This window comes from Homalodisca vitripennis, chromosome 1 (genome assembly GCF_021130785.1).
Source record: "Homalodisca vitripennis isolate AUS2020 chromosome 1, UT_GWSS_2.1, whole genome shotgun sequence".
NCBI classification, from domain to species: domain Eukaryota; kingdom Metazoa; phylum Arthropoda; class Insecta; order Hemiptera; family Cicadellidae; genus Homalodisca; species Homalodisca vitripennis.
The window spans coordinates 14,536,070-14,555,222 of record NC_060207.1 but is presented as its reverse complement, the minus strand read 5'-3'; the positions used below and the strand labels follow the sequence as shown (position 1 = coordinate 14,555,222).

At 35.8% G+C, this 19,153-nt stretch overlaps 2 protein-coding genes across 2 annotated transcripts; both read right to left on the bottom strand.

Annotated features, from left to right (window-relative positions):
• Positions 1-510: 510 nt before the first annotated feature.
• On the bottom strand, positions 511-3,310 carry LOC124353820 (sarcoplasmic reticulum histidine-rich calcium-binding protein-like). The gene is made up of 2 exons (XM_046803875.1): positions 3,267-3,310; positions 511-2,869 (listed from the first exon to the last, which is right to left on the bottom strand). The coding sequence occupies exons 1-2, from the start codon at positions 3,308-3,310 to the stop codon at positions 511-513; spliced, it is 2,403 nt and encodes an 800-aa protein (XP_046659831.1).
• A 2,524-nt stretch (positions 3,311-5,834) lies between these two features.
• Positions 5,835-17,587, bottom strand: LOC124353740 (sex-determining region Y protein-like). The gene is made up of 4 exons (XM_046803761.1): positions 17,403-17,587; positions 6,453-7,618; positions 6,223-6,362; positions 5,835-6,155 (listed from the first exon to the last, which is right to left on the bottom strand). Exons 1-4 carry the CDS (start codon positions 17,585-17,587, stop codon positions 5,835-5,837), a joined length of 1,812 nt encoding a protein of 603 aa, XP_046659717.1.
• Between the last annotated feature and the right edge of the window lie 1,566 nt (positions 17,588-19,153).

Below are 19,153 nucleotides of genomic sequence, written 5' to 3'. Positions count from 1 at the left end.
TTAGCGTTTTGTAATCATACGGCCGCTATCTTGTAACCTTATACGATTTAAAATAACTCGTATACGCCAGTAATCATAACACTTCTGTTCGATTTGTTTTATCTGATATAAAAACATTACAAAATATTGAATAACCACCGAAAAGTATAATCAAAAATAATATTTATATCATAAAATATTTTTAAATTTTGCACTGCATTGCGCCATGACAGTTAAGTTATACTTGTTCGAGAATTATGGTGGAGAAGATATGTAAATACTCTCATATATTTCCGATATGCAATTATGATAAGAGAAATTTGTAATAAAGTACTATTTATAAATTACGATGGAACACTATTCAAAAAGTTTTCTTTTATATGAAATGTAGATAGTTTCAATATTAATTACTAATTCAATCTAAATTATAATTTCTGTTATGGTTACTCGTTTATAAAACGAAAATAATGTTATGGAGCATTTTTGATGTTGTACAAGAAAGTTATATTTTGTTGTATTTATTAGATAATATTAATGAAACTCTCTTGAAAAACTGAAACTTGAAAAATCAAAGTCAAAGTTTCCAAACTCTTTAGATGGTACTGAAAGTTCACTTGACTGCTTAGCTGGTTCTTCGTAAGAGTAGTCATCTTCTCGTGAGTGTGAGTGTTCTTCTTCTCTGCTGTCCTCATATTCGTAGCTTGCTGAGCGTACTGAACTGTCTTCTTCTGAATAATGTCTTTTCGATTTGTGTTCTGTATTCCCTTTGTGATACTTAGAGGGTTCAATGGATTTAGGGGTGCTTTCTGTAGGAAACAAAAGTTTGTCAAACCCAAACGAACCAAATTTGAAGAACGGAAAGTTGTCAGGCATTTGTCTTTTAACCCTTCTTCTCTTATTTGCTCTCGATGTGTTCGAAGGAGGTAATTTTTTGTGGACAGACCTCTCTTTTTGTCGAGAAACTATTTGAAAGTGTTCCGTCCCGTCGTAAAGTCCTCCATGATCATCGACGGTAGAATGTTTGTGACCATGGTTACTATAGCTGTTATGTTTGTGGTGTTGCTCAGAACCACCACTATGTTCATGGTGATGACTTTTATGGCCGGAATGTTTGTGACCGTGATCAGCGTTTCCTTGATGTTTGTGTGAGTGGTCTGCATGACCGTGATGTTTGTGATGATTTACAGAATGTACGGTATGCTTGTGATGATGTTCTCCGTGACCGTGATGTTTGTGACTGTGGCCATGCTCTCCATGATGCTTGTGGTCATGCGTTCCCTGAAGTGAATGTTTATGTTCGTGCCCTCCAGTTCCATGGTGGTCGTGACTGTGCTTTCCCTTTCCATCATGCTTGTGCTGGTGTTCGGCCTCTACATGGTGTTTATGTCCGTGCTCCGTATGGCCATGGTGAGAGTGTTCATGCTTGCCATATCCTTCATGTTTGTGGCTATGCTCGGAATGACCGTGATGCGAATGCTCGTGTTTTGATTCTCCTTCATGTTTATGCCCATGATCTGCAAGCCCATGATGTTTGTGATTATGTTGAGAATGACCACTATGCTTATGAGAATGCTCAGCCATTCCGTGATGATTGTGATTATGCTTCGATACTCCGTGATGCCCATGTTTATGATTGGCTAAACCATGATGTTTATGCTCGTGTTTACTTTCTCCATGGTGTTTATGATAGTGCTCGCTATTACCGTGGTGTTTGTGTTCATGCTTATTTTCACTGTGATGTTTATGATCATGGGAAGCACTACCATGATGTTCGTGTTTATGGTCACTTTGGCCATGATGTTTATGAGCGTGTTCAGCGTGCCCTTGGTGTTTATGCTGATGGAAACCAGAGAAAAGATGTTTGTGGCCGTGCTTTGCCTCCCCTTGATGTTTGTGGCTGTGATCGGCATGTAAATGATGTTTGTGGTTATGCACTGAATGTCCGTCATGATTGTGACCGTGCTCGGCATGACCTTCGTGTTTATGATTATGTTCAGCATGAGCATGATGTTTGTGATGATGTTCACTATGGGCATCATGCTTATGAATATGCTTATTTTCTCCTTCGTGTTTATGTTTATGCTCAGTATGGCCGTGATGCTTATGTTCGTGATTGTTGTGCCCTTGATGTTTATGATCGTGTAAGTTATGACCCTCATGCTTGTGATGATGATCTTGGTGACCAATGTGTTTATGGGCATGTTCCGTTTGACCATGATGTTTATGGCCATGGTCATGATGACCCTTATGTTCATGGTTATGAGCCGCAATGCCGTGATGCTTATGATTGTGTTGGCTATGACCGTAATGTTGATGCTTGTGGGCACTTTCTCCATGATGTTTGTGTTTATGTTCAGCTTCCCCATGATGTTGATGATGATGTTCCCCAACCCCATGATGCTTGTGCTTGTGCTCACTGATCCCTTGATGTTTGTGATGATTCTCGGATTGACCTACGTGTTTGTGTTTATGCTCCGTATGTCCTTGGTGATGATGAAGGTGCTTCTCCTCACCCTCGTGTTTGTGTTCGTGTTTGCCATGACCTTCATGTTTATGGCTGTGATCTTGATGCCCATGGTGTTGGTGGCTATGTTTACCTTCACCCTTGTGTTTGTGACTGTGTTTCCCATGACCTTCGTGGTGGTGATCATGTTTTGTTTCACCATGATGGTGATGTTTATTACTCGACTGGCCCGTGTGTTTGTGGATGTGTTCAACTACTCCTGAGTGCTTGTGGTGGTGAAAAACCTCTCCCAATTTCTTAGTTTGTTGGTGACTATGTGCGTGAGAATGTTGAAATGCTGGTTGATCCAAGTAAGACTCCTCAGCAAATTGATCCTGCTGATTGAGCAATGGAGGGCGGAGATGGTACGGCGCTACCCTTCTGAGTCTGAAACAGAGTAAAAGAAACCAGTAGATGAAAGACTTGTAGAAACAAAATGCACTAACTTATAGTAAAGTGGCATTTGTGATCAATAATGATTGAACTCAAAGTAGAACTTTTGTTTCGAAAAAAAATATTAGGCATTTGTAACACTTTAGCGTGGACGACAAGTTAAACCAAGACCAAGATGAGTTTCTTTGCCCGATTTCTACCTCTGCAGATAGGAGTTAGAGAGTCTGGTCGGGCCGAGACAAGGAATATGGATGGAGACATTCCTCTATATACCTTGGACAAGATAGACTCCTTTGTAAACCCACAAGCGCTCGAGGATTTGAGCTCATATCTCTGTCTTTACAACAGCATCCCAATGTACTTTACAATTAAAGTACAAATGATCACTTACAAGGATTGAGCATATAATCTTTTGAGGAGTTTCTTCATGGACATTTTATCATGTCTCTCCAAAAGTTTAATGCAAACTGTCCAAGTCAATTTGCAAAATTTTATTGATTTCTCGAAAATCAAACCGATGACCTCTCTGTTTGAGTGTACCAGCCTTACCCTACACTACCGGAAAAGGCCTGTGGTACTTCGCCTACCTTCTCACGTAAGAAGTCGGATGATTTATCCTGAATTCTATATTGCAAGTATTTGTGTTCAACATACCATTACTCTGTTCTTGTTATGTTCTTTCTCACCATCTAATGGTTATCCCATTTGTTATGTCGCCATAATAACTTTCATGCTTTATTACAACTACTTTATTAAAATCGAGTAAAATTAAATTTACTTTTATTTTTACTTTATCCTACTGCTTTAAATGAAAATAGGCTTATAAATTTAAATTTGGTTTGTCATTTTAATTAAATGTTGCTCTAGTTATCACTATTATTTCATTGTCTTATTTATTAGGATCGGCCAAATTCGAAAATTCAATTAAGCTTTAAGAAGTGATTTTAGATATTTGGTAAAAGTTTAAGAGAAATAATCACAAATTATGGGCCACACGTAAAGTTATCATATATGTTGCATGAGAAATTTTCTTAAGCTAAAAATCTTTATGTAATTTTGTATGATTGCACTTTTTGGTCAATATAGTATAGATAGTAAAATTGTAATTGTAAATGTTGTAACTAACATTAGTGGTTTTCCTAGTACCTTGCAGGGTAAAATAATAACCGTAAAATAATAAAATAGTAAAATAGCAAAATAATATGTAGTAAAATAATAACCGGGTTCAACTCCCGAGGGGCAATGCTTTTTACAATCTAAAAATAATAATTTATTCTCATTTTGAAGTAGAAATAGTGTAGGTTCCTCATAAAACAGGCCATCCTCATAAAATCTCAAATAAAAAATTTAAGAAACCAAGGATAATATATTGATACAACGGTGTATCGAAGAATCCAACAGAGCGTTGCGAAGTCTTATCAACCAATCCAACAAAGTAACTTCGTCACATGAGTTACTATTTCACATGATACTGTGTCACATGACTCGCAACAAACTTATTTATTCTGCAATTCTCTCGTTCCTATCATAGTTCAGGATTGAGTGGTTAGGCATAAGTGGTTACCTTTACAGCCAACATAAATATTTTGGCTCTCAAAAATAATTCGCTTCTTCCTTAGAGCACGAGGAACCTATGTACCAAGTCTCTCGGACCTTTTTCTACCAAGAGTGAGAGCACACTACGATTTTAAGAAGGTCCTCTCGGATCCTTAATATACACTAAACTCTCGTAAATAATCTCAGAGTAAATAAAATTAAAGCTGTGCTCTACTTCAAATTTTACATTATCAATCCAAACTACAAGTAAATGTGCAACCAGACCTAAACCAAAGTGATATTGTTAACACTACCACTAGTACCATAAAGTACAGTGAACCGAAAACAAATATTTTTATTAAATAAGATAGTGCATTCAAGTAATGTCTGGTGAAACTACTTAATTGATAATACAGTAGTGCTACCTTGTATAAAACCAATCTAAATTATAGATTGTAATACTACATTGGTAAAAGTTTGTTAATTTTTATGGTACAATTAGTGCAATACAGTGTTTTGCATTCTTACAATGTACGTGAACAAATTTATCAATATTATTTTACAGAACTTTGCTTTCAACTTGTATGTTTAATTTAGTATATTACAAACATTTTTGAACTTTTAACTTCCTCATACTGTTTGGTGTTGGTTTTATATTTAGATTATTGATTTTTATTATTGATTTATAACGAATAAATATTTATATCTTAACATTTAATCTTACAAATTTCAACCTGTACGAATATTTATTTGTATAAATTTAAGCCTTTTTCTTGTGCTTAAAGCTGACTTTCTTTTGGCTTTTATAAAATAACCTCGAAAAGTAATACATTAATTAGAAATGACAATGAATATTTGAGTTGAATTATTGAGTGTTATTGTGTTACAAATAATTGTAATTGTAAACCTATGAAGTTTCAAATTCTCCTAAATCTAAATCTTATCTTTCTAAATCACTATTTGAAACCTAATTTTAAATGGTACCATACTTACTTTTCTTAAATTTTATAGACTAGAAACCTATAGTGTTATAATTACAGTACTAACCTGACATATATGATTATAGGTTATTGCTCTAGATTTCGTTCAGTAGTATTTGCTTCTTCTTCGAACGCTGCAAAATCTGCATCCTCGAATGAAAAAGAAAATTCTGATGAATTGAATTTAAAATTTTCAAAGCTTGTAGGATTTTCTTTAGATGACTCAGGTTTGCCTCCTTTGTCTGTACTTGTATAATCACTTCTTGTAACAGGAATTACAGCTTTGTATTGTGTACGGATATCCTCTCTTTGAGAATGGTTTGTTCGTTTGGAGTGAGTTTGTGGAACTCTTAACGCGGATTCTTCATACTGCTGTCTATCGCCTTTACCTATAAAAAGTTGTGCAGAGTTTGGAGACCTAGACTTATTTGTGTTCGTAATCTTTACAGACTGAACTTGAGTTTCGAAGAATTCTGTATCATCATCTTGTCCTCCAGGATTAGTTCCATGCTTATGTTTATGCTTAGTATGGCCACTGTGTTTGTGGGAATGGTGACCACTACCGGTATGCTTATGGCTATGTTCTGAATGACCATGATGCTTATGGTCGTGACCAGTGTGGCCATGGTGTTTATGAGAATGATGTCCCTCGGCATGGTGTTTGTGTTCATGACCATGCTGGCCTTGATGATTGTGGGTATGAGATCCATGACCAATATGCTTATGGTGGTGATCAGAATGTCCTTGATGTTTATGACTATGTTCTGCAGTTCCATGATGAGAATGATGATGTTTTCCTTCACCTTGATGATGATGGGAGTGTTTGCCTACGCCCTGATGCTTGTGACCATGTTGTCCGTGACCACTATGTTTATGGGTATGATCGCCAATCCCATGATGTTTGTGGTCATGACTGCCATGACCTTCATGTTTGTGTCCGTGCTCAGCATGTAAATGATGGTTGTGTGAGTGTGTTCCATCTCCAGTGTGCTTGTGTTGGTGGTCGTTATAACCACTGTGTTTGTGTTCATGTTTCGTCTCACCTTGATGTTTATGTTCATGCTGACCGTGACCGTGATGAGTGTGGGTGTGTTTTCCTTCTCCGTGATGTTTGTGTTGGTGTTGAGAGTGTCCATGATGTTTATGTGCGTGTTCTGAATGTCCATGATGTTTGTGAGAATGCTCAGCGTGCCCTTGGTGTTTGTGACCGTGGTTACCATGACCTTCGTGTTTATGGCCGTGCATTGCCTCCCCATGGTGTTTATGCTGATGTTCACCGTGACCATGATGATTATGTGCATGTTTAGCATTACCATGATGATTGTGCCCATGCTCGGCTCGTCCTTGATGTTTATGAGTGTGCTCTGAATGAGCATGGTGCTTGTGCTGATGAGAGTTTTGGCCTTGGTGTTTATGAGCATGTTTCTGTTCACCGTGGTGCTTGTGTTGATGCTCTGCATGACCGTGGTGTTTGTGGTCATGCTCGCTGTGACCAGTATGTTTATGATGATGTTGATTATGACCTTCATGTTTGTGTGAGTGGTCACTGTGTCCTAAATGTTTATGGTGATGTTCCGAATGGCCTTCATGTTTGTGACTGTGATCTGAATGGCCTTGATGTTTGTGTTGGTGCTCTCCGTGACCTTCGTGTTTGTGTTTATGCTCAGCAACTCCGTGGTGTTGATGCTTGTGGCTTCCTTCACCAAGATGTTTATGCTTATGCTCTGCTTGACCGTGGTGTTTGTGATGATGCTCGGAATGCCCGTGATGAGAATGCTTGTGGTCTGATTGCCCATGATGCTTATGTGAGTGTGCCGCCTTTCCGTGATGCTCATGCTTATGCTCACTTTTACCATGGTGATCGTGACTGTGCTTGGCTTGTCCAGAGTGTTTGTGGGAATGCTCAGAATGGCCGTGATGTTTATGATCGTGAGCTGAATGACCGTGATGTTTATGACTGTGCTCGCCTTCACCATGGTGCAAATGACTATGTTTCCCGTGACCGTGATGTTCATGTTTGTGCTTGCTCTCTCCATTATGCGCGTGCTTGTGTGAAGCATGCCCTTCATGTTTGTGCACGTGGTCCACGTGACCTTCGTGCTTATGATGGTGTATAACCTCGCCAACTTTATGCGCGTGAGAGCTTAATGGTTGGGCATTTGCTATGTTTGACATCCATGGCCTTCGTACACTAGGAAGGATTCGGAATGGTCCAGCTCTTCTGTTCCTGAAACACATTACATGGTCCTGTAACAAATGTTTTTTGGCATTAATTAAAATCAATTAAGTGAATAAACAACCAAAAAAGTTGTAATTTATAATTTATTTACCAAGTATTGGGTTTAATTATTTTTTTAGACCTTTATAACTACTTTAGCATTAATTACAGTCTGGTTAGCAGATACGAGTTGTGTCAATTCTATTTCAATTTGATGTACATTATTGAGTAAAAATAGTAAAATACGAGTTAAAACTCAAATAAGTATATTTAATATTGTTAACAAAATTTAATATCTTACCGTAGTATATTATATATTAACATCATTGTTTTATATAAACTTTTAGTCGGTCTTATTTTGGACTATATAATTTATTCATTCATTATTATCTATTAAAATAGTCTTTTCCAGAACTTACATAATGTAACTACACCAAAGAACTCAATACTAGGAACGATATCGCTTAGAAGACAAACTGTTATTTAATGTTACTAAGGTTTTAACAAATGCTCCACTAATACCCCAGAAGCCTAGAGCCAGTTAGCGCTGTATCAACACACAAACTGGTATTTATTGAAATCTGAAGAGGAATTTCACCTAAGAATGAAATCAATCGTCAGTCGTTAGATTCGGTAGAGGTCGATATAGAAGGCTATCAACACGGTTAAAAAATATTACATGATGCATTCTTACTTAGATTATATTTTTCTTAGCTTGACACACTAAAATACATATAGATAAATTTTACGTGAGCGCCATTTAACTATATAAAAACCTTTAAAATGAAACATTCAGCCTTTTTATCTAGTTGTCTGATTCGTTTAACCCTTTTGATACCCTTCCATTTCTACCTCCACCAAAACTACCGTTACTGACGATTAATTTCTTTCTTACGTGAAATTCCTCTTCGGGTTTCAAGAAAACTAGGTTGCTTGTTTATGTAGACCAAAAATTAACTCGGGGCCTATACTTTAAGAGTTAGCGTTGATATTCCAGTTTTGTTGATTGCTTATCACTCCATTCGTCATTTCGAAATCCTACACGCATTCAAAGAAGTACCAGAAACGGTAAACTGGAACTTTCTGATGCGTGTAGAAATTAAGTTAAAGCATGATATATAGTTAAATTAATTACAATACTACTTTTGTAAAATTTATAAAATGACCTTTTACTGTTCTAAATTTATTTTAATTCTAATTAATTAAAAAAATAAAGTAAATTCTGATTCAAATTGAAACCAACCAACAGTGAGACACTAAAATAGCTGTTTAAGAAACTGTTACGATACTCCACATCAAGAAGCATTATACAGAAACAGAGAATTCAGTTTCTATTTCTTTCGGCCATTATTTCGCAGCTACAATTATCAGATAGTTGTAATCTTCAAAGAAAATCCGGGCACTGCCCCCTAAATCAAGCTTACAATTTCTTCCCTATTGTTAAATTTTGCAGTTTTTTTATAAATACCTATGTTCATTAAAAAAGAACCAATTTTAGATGAGTAAGACGTATTTACAAGAAAAAAATCCATCAGTCCCAAATTAAATAAGCCAACTTCAATTTATTTTCTCTTTATATAAATTATATCCTGTCTTATTAGCTGAGCGTTAGCGAAGCGTATCCCTTAAGGAACATAAAAATACTGTATGTGTCTGTCTGTCACCCGAACAAAATGTTCAGAACAAATAGACGTATAGACTTAAAATGTTGCATGAAGCTCAATTTCTATACAAGTAACATCGGTTTGATGTCAATCCATGGGATTTGTTTGAGCGTTAGCCAACATTTTTACATTGAACTGGTTAACAACATGGTTAACATGGTTAACAACGAGAAGCAACAAGAAAATCGCAGAATAGATTTGTAATCAGTTGAATACAATTATATGACATTTTAACATGTGATATAGTATTGAATGAATGTAAGCAGTAACTTGAAATTGACTTGCAACCTCAGCGAAGCCTGTTACGTGACACATAACGTGGCGTACTTTATAATAATACATTATGATATACCATATAACAATAGGTATACCATATTTAATTTTATGGAATCAGTCTTGTTGGTATTATGAATTATTGTATAACTATGACATTTTGTAAATGATATGTAAGTCCAATGTAAACCAACAATTCATTGGCCATTAAAATGTAAAAGTTAAGCGTAAATTTCATTTTGTGTTTGATAATTATTTTATAATTCATTATTGATAGAATTATTTAATAATATTATAATTGGTTGAGCATAACTATAGCCTATAACTCTTGGGGTGACCAGAATTTTATTTCAATCCGTCTTTCTGTCCCCACGATATCTTGAAGACGAACAAACTAAAATTGTGCATGAAGCTCCATTTATACTTGAGGAATACTGGGTTTCATTATTTCCATACAAGTATATGGGTTAACCATCATGTCCAACAAGAAAACAGCATAACAAATTAATTTGAAAACAAATTTAATACACCCATTCTCTAAGTTTAAACATGTGCCATATTAAAACATGCAGCCTAACTGCTCCATCATCATTTTATATTGAGTTGGTGTACAGACTTTTATCATTATTACCGGTATTAAACTCAGTTTATTGAAAATATCTGAATGTATCTTGTGGCAAGATGTATCGAGATAGATGTCATATGAGGACTTTAAATTTTGCATGACAATTTATTTATATAAGAATGAATATTATGATTCGTTATGATTGTGTCAACTTCCGATGTATCTGTCCACAGGACATCTCAGAAATGAAATTAGTTATAGATTTGAAATTGTGTATGCATCTTAAGAGAAATCTGGTACGCGATACGTGGTGAAGCGTACTTCTACCTTGTAGCCTATGTGTTAAAGTAATATGAAAATTTCAGTAAAGTTCTTTCCACGTTTTCTCATTTGCATAAAGTGCGTATGTATAAAAACATTTGCTATTATATATTGTACTATATTTTTCTATATTGTTTAAAACACTATGCTTGGTAGTCGCTAAGTGTAATTTCAATCTTAAAACATTTAAGTAGAATATAACAGAGACGTAACTCAGTGGTTAATCGTTCCACAAAAATCTAAACCTAAACCAAATGAGTTGTCTTAGGTAGGACGTCAAACGGAATTCGCGAAAGTGTATTTCTTTTAATTTGCTATCATATGCATGATAATAGACGATTAATATTGTTACATGGGGGTATCTAAAGGGGGCTGAGGGAGCTTCAGGCCCGCACAAATTTTGAAGACAAATATTAAGATTGAACCCAGCAGTTTTTTAAAGCTAGAACACACTTCTGGGGTCAACAATTTCAAGACGGAAGGATCATGAGTTCCTGTTTTTGGAGGGTATTTAATATTTCGTAGAACTTCCAGTGTGTCAGCCCCCTCCCCCTAAATAATTTTCTGTATACGTCACTGATATCTGAGCATTCATTGACTCTTCATATTAAATAATGAGAATCTCAACCTGTGAACTTGTGAGCCTATCGTTGATATTTGCAATACATAGTAATCGGTTGGAACCGAAAGAATTACTTTGTTTACACATATTCCTTGTATCAAATAGTAATATTCTTATATATAAAAACTGTATATATATATATATAAAGGCGTCAGAAAATACATAAACCCTTTTTAATCCCATAATTTAGGTTACGTGTATGTTTCCCAACAAGAAATATTTGTAATTTGCTCCATGTAAGAAAGAAATCGATTTTTATAATAATTATAGTTTTTTATGTAATAAGATTTAGTGTTTGGAAAAACAAACTTCCAGCACAATTCTTTTCGTTTCTATATAATTAAAAAACTTGTAAAACTGTATCTGGATATTGCAGTCTCAATCATCCAGCCTGTATTTTACTTTGGATACTCTGAACACACACAACTGCCGCCACTTCACGTGTTTATAATTGAAGGCGTTAAAACACAACTTGTTTTTAATCGACAATACCTATTAGCGAAAATTTTACATTGTCCAAGATATTTTACAGTGATATCGGTGACCGGTTTTACGGTGATGCTGAAAATTACTTAAAAATTTTACATAAATGCAATGGATCGTGTTTTTTTTTAATTATTAATGAGGCCTACGTAAAAATACGTTAGTAAGTTGTACTTTTAAGAAAGTGTCTTGAACTGTTTTAATAAGCGAGTTTTTTTTATGTAAACTTCTTTATTAAATATGAAAATATCTTTTTCTACCTCACTACGAACTTTCCTTGATTTGATGCATACGAATTAACAATTATTAGGTAAACGTAACCAAGGTCATGGTAGTTAGATAAATCTTTTCACAGACAAAACTAAACCAATTTTGATCATTTCTGGATCCTATTACAATGGCATAATATAGGGATGAAATGACAATGATTCAAGCATCAGTACTTTATTATTTACATTGTTTAATTGAAAATTCAATTTATCTTTGAACAGCTGCATTTCCGGCTCGGTAGTCAGTTTGAGGTTAGGTTTGCAAGTATTGTACTCTAGTAAGTAAAGACCTTACACGTAACTTACTCCTATGCTTACATTTAAAATCTTCTTCTGACGCCTTGTGGGCTGTACCCCTGAGGAAGGAGCGTAACTGGATATGTGTAAATTAGATTTGTTTGTCAAGTAAGTCTGAACCAGAGATAGGATAGACCTATTTTAAATCTTGTAAAAAATATTTAAACATCCCGGGACTTTTTGGACACCTTGTATATTGCAGAGTGTCTATGGGGCAGGTGCAATGTTCGGCCAAAGCAGCCAACACGTTCAATATTAAACTCCCTACAAGTAAAGGAATCAATTTTTACACAGTAGACTATCAATGATACAGGTTAACTTTCTTTATTTAATGCGTATTAATAAAACATGGTTATGTTGAGAATAATGAATAAGTTTATAGCTGTTAATTGATTGATTTTTATTAGGTGATTAGGTGTATCGTCATTCCTTTGTGCTGGTTTTAATTAGTTGACACTAGAGGGAACGAAATAATTAAATGTCTGTCTGTCCGTACAATATCTTGAGAGTGAAGTGATTACATTTTGCAAGCTAAATTTCGACATAGGTAAAGATCTAGCTCGATAATGGTATATGTCACTCCATGGAATTCGACTGAGCGTAAGTGAATATTTTTACATTTTTGTCTTGTGGGTAACCATGATGCCAACTATAAAATTTCAGAATAGATACTTTTTTAGAAACAGTATAATCATATAATATTTTAACATATAGCTATAAACTTGAAATTTGAATGCAATCTCAGCAACGAGTGGTGTGGCATACCCATACTACGTAATAACAAAAAGTTATAATAAGCTGGCTTTGATTATTATGTAACTTTCTTACATTGAGATGTCACCCTTTGGAATTTTAGGAATTCGAATAAATTAATAATAATGTTGAATCAATAGAAATGAACACGTTTTTATGAGTCCACTAATACTACTGAGTTTATCATTCAATGATAACTTATTCCACATTAACTTAGAGATAAATATTTTTCTCAGCTAACAGTAAAACGAACTTTACACCGTTCCCAAGCCTTAAAATTGCCTGGTCTTGGAACTCAAATGCTCTTATGATCCCACAATACTATTGAAGCCCCAGGCTTTGTATTTTACTTTTCCTATTGTCCCTTCGCCCTCATCGACTGTGATGCTCAGGCTTTTCCCGATTCCTCATAGTTTTCAAAATACTCTGGATCTTGAGTTCTATTCACTCTGTCTGGCCTGTTGGACCACTGCCCCCCTTCGGTCTCACGATTCTCCCACTTCCGGTATCTCTTGTTTCTGTCCCGTTATCTCACCGTTTTTCAGTCACTGTCCAAAAGTCCCTTTTCCGTATTGAAAGGCATTAAGTAGAGACAGTCTCTGGGTTCTCAGTCTGTTATCACTTATGCTTGGTTGCCTAGACAGTTGATTCTCTCTCTAGGATTGGTCAATTTCTATGCTCTCTGTTCTGAATTCCTCATTGGTACCGAGGAAATGCCTAAAGGGTATCGGGTTCATGGGTATCTGAAAACTCAGGCTGTAAAATCAAATCTTTGATTTGCAATCAGCAATATATCATTCATAAAATAAACTCAATTGAGACTATGAATCTCCCTACAGCGTGAGCATGCATTCTTTCCATTCATCTAAAGATTGCCCATACTGCTGGGTCTCCTTTACCTTTCCAGTTCATTCGGCTACAATATCACCTAATATTTTAGTTTATAAATTTTTTTTTAACAAGTACACACAACAATTAGTTTCAATCGACGCAATGCACAGCGAAACATGCACTGGCCGTTATCGCTGGAGCGGCCGGTCGCTGAACCTTGACCAGGGGGTAAGGGACAGGTATTGCGATAAGATAACACCGGACGTCTATTATGGGCAGTTACCTTCACAACAACCATGCTTCTAAATTACCAAATATGTTGATGTTTTAAAATAATAATAGTGTGGTCGATATAATACGTAAGTAACCAATTTTCTAAACTAAAGATTCTCCCGGCCTCTAAAATGTTTGTAAATATCTGATACCGTCCATTCTCTTGACTCTTAGCGATCTCGTTTGCCTCAGAGGCTATCCAAATCTCGCATACTATATGGAAATTTGTACCTTTGTGACTGGAACTCAGGAACCTACGTACCTCATTTCTAGTGAATTTAAGAACGATTTCCCGAGTTCCTAAAGACCAACCTCAATCAAGGAGGGTTTTATTACGTTATTAGTAGCTAAATTAAATAGATGTCATTTGGAAGTACTTGGTCTTAGCACTTTTAATGACATTATTGTGTTCTTTTCCCTTTTGATCAGTGAACATATCGGACTTGATCTACATGCCCCCCAACTTTAGCACACTACTGTAGCATTTGTTACATAGGCAATTTTATGTACTAAATATTAATGTAAAAATTATATGCGAAAATATTTTAGAATATAATTAGCGATGTCAAAATGAAGGTAAATTAAATTATGTAATTTATCAAGAAAGAGTGGGGATGTAAGATGAGCAGGATTAGGAGAGCAGGTTTTCTGGTCGTCTACTTTGTTAACGGGTTTACAATGAGAGTTGACTTTTGTTCTTTTTAGCCTTGTGATTGGATAGTTGGAGGCCAATCAAAGGCTTTTAGTTAGCTGGTTAGTGGAAGGGGTCGGTATAAAAACCCCCGACGCCCTTCTCGGCATATTTTTGAGTATTCTTTTGCGGTTAATTGTTAATGGTTTGCGTTTTTCTTTTGACTCTACCAGTCTGCGTGGGAAATTGGGGAAATTGCTTAAGTAGCTCTTTTATAGTCGATTTACGATTTTCAGATTGGGGTTTTGTTGTCAACTAATGTTAGCTTTCTTTTAAAGGGATGTTGTATAATATTTCATTCAAAAGGAAAATAAGAATATTTGAATTCACTTAACAATTAACACTAATTTACAAGAGAGTACATCGTTGGAAGTTTTTTTAAGTAAAATCTTTAATTTTAACATTATTGGCAAAAATGGCAAAAAGTTCTCAACGCTCCTTGAAATAATGAATATAAACTCTCTTGCAAGTTTTCCTCTTTATAAGTTTTCCTCTTTATATGAACAACTTCTCCGGCGTTTCTACACATTTCTGTATAATATATTATAAGACGTAATTACTTAATTACAGACCTTTCACTATATAAACGCGGGTAACATATAATAAATTTACTCAAATTTTAACAAATAATTTAAACCGTTGATGGTGGATGTCATTTAACGAATCCAGCCTTTTACACACGACATCGGCAAGACATGTACGGCTACGTTAATGTTTAGCGTACAAATGATTGAAGGCGTGACTCTTTCAACTTCTCTGATGTATTGAACATACTATAGTTTAGTCGCCAACGACTATAAATTGCTCCTTAATTCTTTATAAATGCTTTAATAAGTGGCAAGGAGAAATATTAAAATAGGAAAGTAAATTAAAAGTAGGAAGATTGCACATTCTTTAAGATCATGCCTTTGGAATCACACGTGTAATATAAGTGAAAGACCAAACCTTGGAGCGTCATAATTTCTTTTTTAATTGTTTTTAAGTTGGCAACAACGTAAACTAAAACTAACAAGGAACACACACAGTTATCTCGTTTCTAATGTTCTTTCATAATATCCCACATGGTGCAATGCATAGTACATGGTGTTGTATGTCTCATACAACTGTAGTGGTAATTTCTCTAGCTTCGATCTAGGATCTGAGAAAATCAGATTCTTTACGAAGAGATCATGCACGATGATATGACTATGTGTTGTATTTGCACCACCACTCTACTTTAGGGACATAATGCCTTGGAACGTTTATGAATAATGTCAGATAAGAAAGAACTTTGGAAAGGCACAGTCAATTTAAGCATCCGCCAAACCAAAGAGATAACCACAACATTATTGCTTATCTGATCTGAAAAAATCTGATCCTTTACGGAGAGATCGTGCACTAAGATAAGACTATGTGTTGTATTTTCACCACCACTGTACTTCAGGGAACTGCCTTGGAACTTCTAGGAATAATGTCGGATAAGAGAGAACTTTGGAAAGGCACAATCAGTTTAAGCATCCGCATAACCGAAGAGATAACAACAAGATTATTGCTTACATCTAAATAGCTTATTGCACGTAACAGAACGGTCTGAAAGGGTGCTTTACTGGACAGTTTGCCTAGTCCTTGTGTCAACTTATTCGAATTATTCGTCATCAAAAACAGTTTATGTCCAGATCCCACTATCTGAGAGGAGGAAATAGATACATGTTAATGAACTGGAATATTTCCCTGAATCAAAGTCTTTCAAACAAAACAGTACCTTCTACTCAGTCTGACATTGACATCGAGCGTCAAAGTCTTCAAAACCTTTTATTAGGAACTAGTGGTTACCCGCGGCTTCGCACGCAATTTTGTACGCTTTGCAAATGTACGTATAAGCACTTCTGGTTAGAGTGAATTATATTCCCGACGCCAATGTTGAGTTTACATTGTTGCCAGGAGCAAAATCCTTTGTCCAAAAGGGTACGAGTATTTATGGCCATTGTAATTTACTCCGATTTTATTATTGTTTACCATAATTTAGCCAGAAATAGAGGCTGACTCAAACCCCGTAGTTATATCGATACGACATGACTTTAGTTTACGTCAAAATTAATTTAATTATGATGTCCCTGTTATAGAATCGACTTCCCGAACCAAGGGGAAATGAGAATGTGAAGATAGATAACAGGGGTGCTTGTAAATATATTGTCCATCTATGTTGAACTTACTTCTCATCTTGTTTAAGTGTCGTCACCAAATTTATGAGGGTCGTATTAAACACCAAGTGCAGTTTATAAGGAGGTTTAACTGCTGCACAGGAGTTATATTTTATTTTTGTTGCTTATGAAGGAAGTTAATAAATACTTAGAATGTCTTTAATGGTGGTAGTGGACCAAGGGTATAAATCTTAAGACATGTGGAAAGAAGATAAAAAGTGAAAGGATAGTAGGGTTTCGGATATTTATCTTCGTTATATGTTACAAAGTATAACAGTACGTTTCGAGGATTGAAATCTACTGTCTTCATCAGGTGTCAAAATGTCCTGACATTGAATGACTTCGTTAGTTCGGATGTGGCGTGCTGTTGGTGCTCTAAGCAGTGACATTGCTTGGGTCTTTCTCTCCAGTCTGGTCTTCGTGGCGTTCGTCAGGCATCACTTTTTAACTCTTATAACTTTGGATGGCAGTCCATTGCCACATTTTCAGTCTTTTAATGCCTTAGGAAATTTTTACACCTGATGAAGTGGGTAGATTTCAATCCTCAAAACGTAATTATACCTTTGTATACCATATGTTTTCAGTTTGGTTCCCACTGGTGCGCACTGCTGGTCGGAAGCGTTCGTGATCAGACCTCCTGGATATCACCTCACGTAATGGATAACTATTCCTGAAGGTCCGATCACGGATGTCTCTTGGTGGCCGTCTTCTGCACGAGAATCCTCCAGATAAATCTAGATCATGTAGAGCGATCATGTGCGGGGAATCGCTTTACAAACTTAGAGCCGTATGTTGCTTTGTGCGGGCCAGCAAAGTCAGGAAGACAAAACAGAAATCCATGCTTTACGCGATAAATTGGTTCATCTTTCAATTCTTCTCCATACTTTTTAGCATCACACAGAAACATTTAAAATTGGCTAAACGTTAGCGAAGTACGGTACGGTAACTGAAGTTACTCGAGATGGGTAATGAATAGGGGCATCGGTGAAGGACATTTTACTCCATTTGTCTGCATCCAATAAATAGCGTAAATTACTCCGGCGTAAATTTATGAGGTACGAAAGAAGGTAATAGGATGCTTATGATGTGACCGATAATCATAGCTTTTTAAAAAACCTAAAAGCACTTTTAAAAAATGTTGCTGTCTTTTTCGCTGTTCCAGCAACTCCTCACAGTTTTGTCCCTGATCATGTAACATTGAGCATGTTGAGATCGCTGGATTGCGATGTTTCTTTGGCGATTGCTTTAGGTTCGCTATGATGTGGCTCCTCAAGATATGTCTAGGCATCGCCATCTCTGGTTTGATTAATGGCAGATTGCAAAACTTTTGTAAAGTTATTATGTAAGGTCTTTGCTGCACTCCCGCTCACGGATTTCTACGTGTAACAAATTCCAATTTGATCTAAGAGTTTTTTTTTATTTTTATTGGTTTTCAGGAACAAAATCCCAATCTTTATTGTACTTTATCGTTTGAATACTCAAAAAGCGTACACTTAGAAGATAATCGAAAAAGCGTTTGAATGAGTATTAATTATATCTTTAAACTAAAACTTCTCCCATAACAATCAAATAAGATAAAAAAAGTGCATGGGGGAAAAACATTGTTAACATATTTCCCCATTAATATCTTGTGGGAGAAATCTGAACGCCGTTTTCATACAATCGGCTCTTAACTTATAGATCCAAACCACATATGTTTCGGCCAGAAGGAATTTCCAGATAGTAGCCAGCGGCTTGTAAACTCCTTTAGGTTTTGGATTTGTATGGGTTAAACGTAGTAGTAACTTGTCACTTTAATTAAATAACACGCCCTTTACAAGCGCTGCTATCGCATACTATATATCAAGATTCTAGATTCCAGAAAATCTTAAACAATTTATTGATAGACAGGAAGCCATAGGACAAACTCTATCTTGATCAAGGCAAACCAGATCTAGATATTGTTGGTTAGATTTTCCAGATACTGGAAGATCAAGAGGGTATTTTGTTAATCAATTTTCTAGTGTGTTCGTTTCTAATATATAAGTTAAGCAATACCTTGGCAGCTTTAAATACCAGTATTAGCCTGGGCTTTCACAACATAAATCGTTCCAGAGGTGGTGTAGTGTACACCCGGAGGCTTTCAAGAATTGTAGTAGTCAGTGCTCGTGAGTTTAGAATTGTGACATACTATGAAACATAAAAGGAAATCTAACTAATTGTTGTGAATTATTCAAAAGATATCAACCAAAAGATTGGGAGTGCCGATGGCCGAGCGGTCTAAGTCGTTGGACTTTGGGTCCTGAGTTAGAGATAACGCAGGTTCAAATCCTGTGACCATTG

Coding starts and splice junctions, on each gene's coding strand:
- LOC124353740 (XM_046803761.1), bottom strand. CDS start 17,587: ATGATCGCTCTACATGATCTAGATTTATCTGGAGGATTCTCGTGCAGA. Junction 6,363..6,452: donor TCATCACGGTCACGGTCAGC/ATGAACATAAAC, acceptor GAGATGGAACAC/ACTCACACAACCATCATTTA. Junction 6,156..6,222: donor ATGGTCACAAGCATCAGGGC/GTAGGCAAACAC, acceptor ATGGAACTGCAG/AACATAGTCATAAACATCAA.
- LOC124353820 (XM_046803875.1), bottom strand. CDS start 3,310: ATGTCCATGAAGAAACTCCTCAAAAGATTATATGCTCAATCCTT. Junction 2,870..3,266: donor AGATTATATGCTCAATCCTT/GTAAGTGATCAT, acceptor ACTCTGTTTCAG/ACTCAGAAGGGTAGCGCCGT.